Consider the following 8,644-nt stretch of genomic DNA (forward strand, 5'->3'; position numbering starts at 1 on the left):
TTTTTTTTTTTTCCTTCTCTCTCAATCCCCTCCCCACTCCTATCTAAGTTGGTGCGAGCCGGAAGTAGCCTTGGGTCATCTTCCTCAAACCTAGAAAGTATTGACTGTACTTATCCGCCTTAACCACCTAGGAAAGTATACCAATGTTGTTAGTTGATAGTCAAAACTTTTGCAACATTTTAGTGTTTTCCTATTCCAATTGTTTGAGAGGTCCTTCTGATGATTGAACCACAAATTAATAGCTTTCATTGGTTAGAGGGTACTTAGGTAAGAGTGGTTTTGGATTTACCTATTCAGATCTAATGAATTTTAAACTCCATATGCTATGTGTTCTGTCTATTGACCAATATTCATTGCCTCACCTAAACGGCTATGTCAGTAGTCATCGCGTTGCCCTTATGTGATAATCCGTCTTCAAGATGCATTACCTCTTTCAGAGCCAAGGCCTTTTCCTTTCCTTCTGTACTTCCCTCGAAACTCTTCTAGCAAGGGGAAAGATCTTATCGATTTTCCTTGGACTGGAGCGGATTGATTCAGGAGTCACTATTGTTGGTGTGAATATTCTGATTTAGAATAGTAGAAATCAGGATCAGTCCCAACTGATTCCCAATCCGATTCATCGAATTTTGAAACTTTGCAATATTGTGGCTCAAGTGTACTAAAATATAATTCTGGAGTTGTATTTCACTTCACTAATACTATTTTCATCTAAATGCAATGAGATGTTCTAACATGGCCTACAGTTGAAAAGAAATCTATCCCATTATTTTCGAGCATCCCCACTCCTTTCCCACAAAAAAAAAGCACTGTCCCTGACCCTAGTATAGTAGTACCTCACACACTGTAGAAACGTAACCCAAAAAGTGATGCAGAAGGTAATGGAAAAACAAGAACAAACAATGCGCATAGGTTTATGAGGTTTAGCAAGATTGTCTACATCCTCGATGAGATGAGATTCTGTTTCACTATCAATGGAGAATACAGTTACAGTGCTCGTCATCACACCTCTCAGTATTACTTGCATTACAAAGGAAGAAAACCTCGCTATAAATATATAGCAAAAAACCCTCACCCAGAAAGTACAAAACTGCCCTTAAATAAAAAATTCGAGGGGGCCTGCGCCCTCTACACCCCCACTATGCAGGGGGACTGCCGTTCTACCTATCTAGGACCTGCACTAGTACTCCCTAGGCTTAACTACGATGAAATACAAGACATCATACACCAACACACATAATATTAAACCACTGACAAGAGGACAAAAACCATATCCTTTGACATTTCTAAATCTAGCCCTTATATGAATGTCTCACCCGTAGTGCACTTTTGTCAAAAATTTTAAGCCTCGGGTAACAAACCACAATGCACACTGATCAACATTTCTGAATTTTGACTTCTGATTTTTGAATGTTTAGGTTTGATGATTTTCAAAGGGTGATTCTCTATTGGACAGTTACAATTGTTAAATCCATGTGAATTTGGTTATTGGCCTACTAAGTGCACACCAAACTAGGAATGATTTGAACTCATGCCAATGTATACATGCGCTAGGAATAACAGAAGTTACCAATATAAAAGACATGATATGTGGGTGTGCTTGAGAAGCTATGATTATATGAACTGAAAACAAAAGGAAGGGGACTGGGAGAAAAAAAAAGAAAAAAGACATCCAAATCCGGATTCTGTTTAGTCTTTTCCCCTTTATTTGACTAGAGGATTTCATGAATTCTTCTCAGTCGTCAACAGTGCACAAATTAGAGAGAGAGAGAGAGAGAGAGAGAGAGAGAGAGAGGAGCTTAAAAATATACAAATCCAAGTTTTCTGTTCATCCTCCATTGATGTTGTTTTAAAGATACATTCTGGACAGGAATTGATACTGGCTGCAGGACATCTTATGTTGACTATCCACTCTACAAGCCCTAAAACTAGGGTCTTCTACTTCTCCTATTTTTGTCAACTATTCTTGTTTATATCTTATTTGGACTCTACATATTTGTGTAAAAATGGTTTCTATAACTTAGAATTTATTAAAAAATTATTGACCATCTCTAGATTTTATTTAAAAATCATAACTTTGGCACCTATGGTGAAGATGACATTTTATGTAAATATTGATTTCTAACAGAAACAATTTTGTTAAGTGCAAATCATACATGTTTCTATTTCTTTCAAGTTACAAAATCAATTTTTTTTTTTGGGTTACCATACAACATTTAAGATGCAAAAAAAAAAATAATAATAAAATAATAATAAATCAAAATAAATAAATAAATTAAAATAAATTGCAAAAACGTGTGCTAGACTCGGAATCAAATTTAAAAAACAGAATCATTACAGTATAGAGCCGAATTGGGTTCAAAATCAGCCTTCATTAGTTTCAATTCAATTTTGAATTGAATAGGTTGGAACACTAAAACTTGGAATCTATAAGAAACAAAGATTTCAACAATTTTTTGGAGTTTTTCATGCAAAAGACTCTTGGTTTTGCTACAAGAGGTAAGTTTCATTGATCTCAAGCCAAGTCCAATCTAATTTTTGACACCATGGTTGTTCATTAAGCGATTTCCACCATAGCCGTTAACCTTATGGTTGACGAAGCTTTAAAAATATGGAGTAAGTTTTTCTTTGCCAAGGATGAAGAAATAATTGCTTCATACCTCATGATATCACATTGGATTCTTAGGCAAGTGAATTTCATCAATAATTCTTTGCCTCTATTGTGCTAAAGTCAATAACACATTTTCCTAATCTAATCCAAAAGTCAAATGTCATGGCTTAAGATGTTCTCTCTCGGTCGTGGGTGAAGAGAAACTCGATCCTACAAATATCAAGATTTATCTCATAATCAAAATTCAGAATCACAATCGTGAACAACCCTTCTCTAGGGAATAAAAGATTGCATCAGATCCGCTGATTTGGGCCAATCCTTGAATGGGAACAACACTAGTTTCGATCCGAAAGAACTCTGACCTACTGGTGCAGTGCATGGGACCAAGTATAAGTAATGAATACATGAATGTAAGATTTCATTAAATCGATCTAAACCGTATTAATCCGATATTAAAAAATTGAAATAAACCAAAATCAAATCGGACTGAAACTAAACCAACCAAAAGCCTTAACAAATTTGTTTTGATTTCCCTCATTCCTACACCGAAATAGATTCAGACCGAGTGAAACATAACTGATCGTTTGACGGATCAAAATCCTCTGTTTTTTTCATCCCTGTTTTTCTTTGTTTTGCTACTTACAGAACGCGACACGTGGACAACAAGGAGACCAACGGTCAAGATTGGGTGAGGATTATTACATCCGGTGCGTTGGTCTTAAAGTTGTCCACGTGTCGCGTTCTGCAGCTAGCAAAACAAGGTAAAACAGGGATGAGAAAAACAGAAGATTATTTTCCTCGTTTGACACCCCCGGGACCGATGAGAGGGTGTGCGTCAGCTTCTTCAGTGCCCAGGTGCAGGGGTAGCAATAGCATCATCTTTTACTCTTTTTGGCCCTCCTTTGCCTTCTCCCGACTGATCCCATGGCTTCTCTGCTATCCCCGACTGCAGCTGACTTGCATTTTCAGAACTTTAAACTTCCAGTATTTTCTCCTGCAAGACCCATCTGGCAAAATCACTTCTCATTGCCAAACACTTCTACGAGAAACCCAAGTGAGGTGTAATGCATTACCCTTGAACATTGATACTCTTCATCTAGACGAATTAGTTTCTCTTTTTTCCATCTTTGCGATCTGGGATTTCTCAATTTCAAAATACTGCAGACGAATTATCAGAGTTTCAGAGATGGGGGATATTGATTTTTGCTGGTTTGAGTTGGGTTTACTTGACTGCGAGGCCAGGTGTTCTTATGGGTGCCATTCATGCTTATCTTTTAGCTCCTATTCAGCTTGGTTTCGACAGCTTATTTGGAAGGAGAAACTTGAAGCGGACAGAATTAGTGGTTGGGGATAGGTTAGGGGAAGGAAATTTTGGTGTTGTTTACTCAGGCGCGATTAGCGTCGAGAATCGAGTGCTGAAGGAGGGTAAGGCACCGGCCATGGATGGAAAGTTTAAGGAGAAGGTCATTCTGAAGAAGGTAAATGATTAATTGTTCCAAAAGTTTCCCTTCTTTATTTTCCCTGTTTTAGGTAATAGCTTCCATAATTTCAAGTTCCAATACTTCTTATTGATGTATCATTTGAGTTTTCTTTAATTAATTCTCTTGATTCTTAATCAGATAAAAGGTTGGGATTGAAGGGGCAAAAGAATGTAGCGATTTTGTGGAGTGGTTCAACTATAGGTTATCAAGAGCAGCCCCTGAAACATGTGCTCAGTTCCTTGGAAGTTTTGTTACAGACAAAACAAGCTCATAATTCACCAAGGTTGGAAAATGGCTTGTGTGGAAATATGAGGTACATTGTGTGTATGGGTGTGGGGATAAGGGGAAAAAAGGGTTTTGGAATCATCCTTCTGATGGTAATTTGATCCACTATCTTCCTTTACTGTTAACAAACTGTCTTTGTGGATGTCATAAGCTTAAGGTGGTATTTTTTGTTTAATTCCTTTTTCCATGAAACATTCCAAATCATCCCATTCAACATCTTCATTTGGGCAAGCAGGAAACACACTTACCAGCTTTTCAAAATTACTGGGCAGAACTTCTCTGCTTGATGATTAAATTTGCGTGGAATGTAGACAGGTGCTGCCTCACATGTTCAACAAACCCATGAAATTAGCACATCTATTTCAAGAATATTGTAAAATTTGTAATATTATCCTTTCTATAGTGTTGTTATAGTTCCAGAAATTTTATTTATTTTTATTATTCGTGGAAAATTATATATGTGTTGAATATTGCATATTATAATTTGAAATACATAAATATTGTTTGAATCAATTTCTTTATAACTCAAGATCAATGATTTATTGCCATCATAAGAAACTTTATGTTATATATCCTCCTACAAAATTTTGCCTAAATCGTCGAAATCTTTGATATAAAAAGTAGTATATACATATAAGCATGAATTTATATATGGATGGATTTACATATTTTTTTATGTTTTGTTCTGTTATTCTGTCACACTTACTCTAGAGAACCATGTTTTCCAGGGAGACAGAGACCTCACTGACTACATGAAAGATCACAACTTCCCTGTAAATTTAGAGTCCATTATGTTCAGAAGTGTCTTACAAGGTTTAGACGCTTTTGAACGGAATGCTTTGAATATCAAACAAATTATGCGCCAAATTATAACCTCTCTCAAGAAGATCCATGACACAGGAATTGTCCACCAAGATGTAAAACCAGCCAACTTAGTGGTGACAAAGAAAGGGAAGATCAACCTCATAGATTTTGGGGCAGCTGCAGACCTTCGGGTTGGCAAGAACTATGTACCAAACCGTGGCCTGCTTGATCCAGATTACTGTACCCCTGAACTTTATGTGCTCCCAGAGGAAACACCCAATCCTCCTCCAGAGCCCATTGCAGCTTTTCTTTCTCCAATTCTTTGGTAGGTGCTATAGTTCCCCCCCCCCCCCCCCCCAGTCTTTCTTTCTAGAGGAAGCTGAGGTAGTCATCAGTGTGAAAAGACTATAAGGATGCTTTACCAAGTGCACTCTGTACATTCATCACGAACATGTGGAAGTTGAACCCAGCAGTTGGTGGTTCCTATCTGCGAGTTTCATGATAGAAAAAAAGAATATTGATCTAAAGGCCCTAGTGATTGGAATTGTGAAAATTAATACAGATATTGGATGCAATCCTTTAGTGATGTTGTTTATTGTAGTACTATTTGTGCAACACTTACCAGTTAAATTAGATTTCCTCCCCTCAAGACATATTGTTACATATTTTGGCTAAGGTGTCTTTTGATGCAACTGAATAGTCCTGATCTGTTTGATATGTACTCTGCTGGCATTATACTCTGTTCGTTCTTGCTTGGAAAAATTTTCTATAGGAGTTCAATGAGTTATTTTCTACTTTGTTTCTCTCATCTTTTCAGTTCTCACTATTAATTGGATTTTTCTATGATAAATTCTTGAATCATTTAAACTATAAGATGAGTTTGTAATTTTATAATTTGTTTTAATTGATGCAGTAACACCTATGGAAGAAGTTAAGCATCCAAGCAAGATCGAACCAACTCCACTTACTTATTTGAACCTGCTTGACAAGTGATCTGATAAATAAAAGCAGGACAAACATGCCTACAGGAAGTGACCAAGGTACCTAATATTCAAACATCATGCTTTCTTATTTATTTATTTTTGGTGGGGGTCCTATCATTTCTTATATTTACAAGAGCTTTCCACCCCCCTTCCCCATTTTCACACAAAAGGGATATGGCAATATCTCAGGTTTCTTCACGTAGTTCTCTTTTTTCTTTTTTGGGTTTAAAATATATTTCTCATTATAGCTTCTTCTTTTTCTTCTTTGCCTTCTGTAAGTTCTCTCTTCAACTCTTCCTACGGGTTAAGCACAACACCTAATGCAGGGAGCATCATATATGGAAAATATATCTTGCTCAGAAGAGGAAGAAAAGGAGGGGGGGGGGGGGTTTGGATCAAATGATCACCAATGCTGTAGTCAAGTACAACCTGTGCAGTAAAGATGCTTTTTCTTTACACCAAAAAGCTTTTCCTGTGGTATTTTAAAATGCAATGAGCATTTTCTTAGTAGAAACTTCCATTGTAATGTAATGAAGTATCTCTTTATTCACACCCCACCAACAAAAAAAAAAAATGTTTCTCTTTCAATGACATTCAAGCCGACATGCTTCTTGTTTATAGTGTTAAATCTGTTATATGTTAGGAAATCTGGATAAGCATGACAAAGAGACAAGGCTATCTGGCACTCAAATGTGCCAAGGTCCTACTAATAGCTATTATAATGGTATTTGTTGAAGGTGCAAATAGTGAAAAAGGATGTATCTATTTGTATGCTGAGGTCTTGTTTGGTTCAGAAATGACGTAAAATTTTCATTGATGCCGTAAATTGCGACATAGGTGGATTCATATGATATTGGAATTCATAAAGTTTTAGCATCAACAAGTAAAATCTTATCACGAGGAACCACATCTATGTCACAAGTCACACATATTTATTGTCACATTTGAAGTCATTGGGTAAATGCTAATGAGAAATTGTAGAAACGCAATCCTAAAACGATGCAGAAGATAATGGAAAAACAAGAACAAACAATATACACAGATTTACGAGGTTCAGCAAGATTGTCTACGTCCCCGGTGAGATGAGATCCTGCTTCATTATCAATGGAGAATAGGGTTGCAGCGCTCGTCCATCACACCTCTCAGTATTGCTTACATTACAGAGAAAGAAACACTCGCTACAAATATATAACGAATAACCCTAATCTAGAAAATACACAATTGTCTTCAAATAAAAAATTCGAGCAGGGGGTTGCGCCCCCTACACCCCCTACCATGCAGGGGGGTTTCTTGCCTCCCTTGCATCCCCCACGGCCTATTAACTGGCTAGCGGGATTGCCATCCTGCCTGTCGAGGTACTGCACCAGTACTCCCTATTTAAATTGTGACTGAATACAAGACATCGTACACCGACAGAAATGAGGAAGTTATTCAAAAGAATTAAATTTTCTTTCACATGTGTACGAGGAAGAAGCCCTTCACTATTGGTGCTGTTACTCTATGAGTGAACTGCTGTTCAATCGTTAATTCCCACCCCTGTTATAAGGGGTCAAATAATCTTTTTCATACTAATCAAAGGATCAAGTCTCCATACACTTAATCCAATTTTGAAGAGAAAAAAAGAAAAAAACATAAATTGGGACTCCTATGGGGAAATACCGACTAAATTTGACAACTGAAACATCAACTAGTCAACCAGCAAAATCAATGACAAAAAATAATTAGGAATACAAGCTCCAGTCCAGCCTAATTACAAATATGAGAAAGGGAAGGGAAAATTGATATTTTAAAAAGTTACTATTATAAGGTAAAAGGCTGGGCATGCTGTTGAGGTGCCCATCATGTCACGCTCTTTGTTCCTCCCATCCAAGCCCCTTCATTGGTCGAGCAGCTAGCTCTACCAGCTCCAAGAAAACTACCAGGGTGCTTAACCCTCTCTTTATTTTTCATTATATAATTAATTATACTTTTTAATCTTTATGATATTTTACAAAAAAAAATATTTGATTGTAAAATAAAAGTTAAATTTTATAAATGAATTTCAAATGTTATAAACATACAATCATGTTTGTTTGATAATGATCACAAAAAGGCATTGTGAAAAGGTTGGGTATGCCGCCGATATCAAGTATGCTAACATCCATTGTGTTTATCTCTCTTCCCTATTTTTTGAAATGATACCCTCATATTCTTCCTGAATGATAATCTATCATGTCATCCTATTGGTGCTATTTGCTATGATAGACAAATTCCGCACTAAAATTGAGTTTAAAAGCCTTCGTTTAATGGCTTTCAAAGGGGAAAATGTTTCTCAATAAACTGGGGCGTGGGGGAAAAAGTAGTAGACCCAAATCATGTCCCAGCCCTTCTACGTCAGTCCAACACAAGCAACAAAACCAGCCTTGATTGGAGAAACAGACCGTCCTAAACCACACTGCAAGAGAGAACAATTAGGGGAAAACCAAAAAAAAAAAAAAAAAAAA

General features: G+C 36.8%; 1 protein-coding gene and 1 pseudogene across 1 annotated transcript in view; both read left to right on the top strand.

Annotated features, from left to right (window-relative positions):
- Window positions 1-3,432: 3,432 nt before the first annotated feature.
- Window positions 3,433-6,749, top strand: LOC122090489 (annotated as a pseudogene).
- The window catches only part of LOC122091557 (serine/threonine-protein kinase STN8, chloroplastic-like), a 6,659-nt gene continuing 3,141 nt past the window's right edge, over window positions 5,127-8,644 (top strand). Inside the window, exon 1 of the mRNA XM_042661568.1 lies at window positions 5,127-5,503. Within this exon, the coding sequence (XP_042517502.1) occupies window positions 5,127-5,503 (377 nt within the window). The remainder of the gene's footprint in view (window positions 5,504-8,644) is intronic.

Source organism: Macadamia integrifolia, chromosome 10, assembly GCF_013358625.1.
Source record: "Macadamia integrifolia cultivar HAES 741 chromosome 10, SCU_Mint_v3, whole genome shotgun sequence".
Lineage (NCBI taxonomy): Eukaryota > Viridiplantae > Streptophyta > Magnoliopsida > Proteales > Proteaceae > Macadamia > Macadamia integrifolia.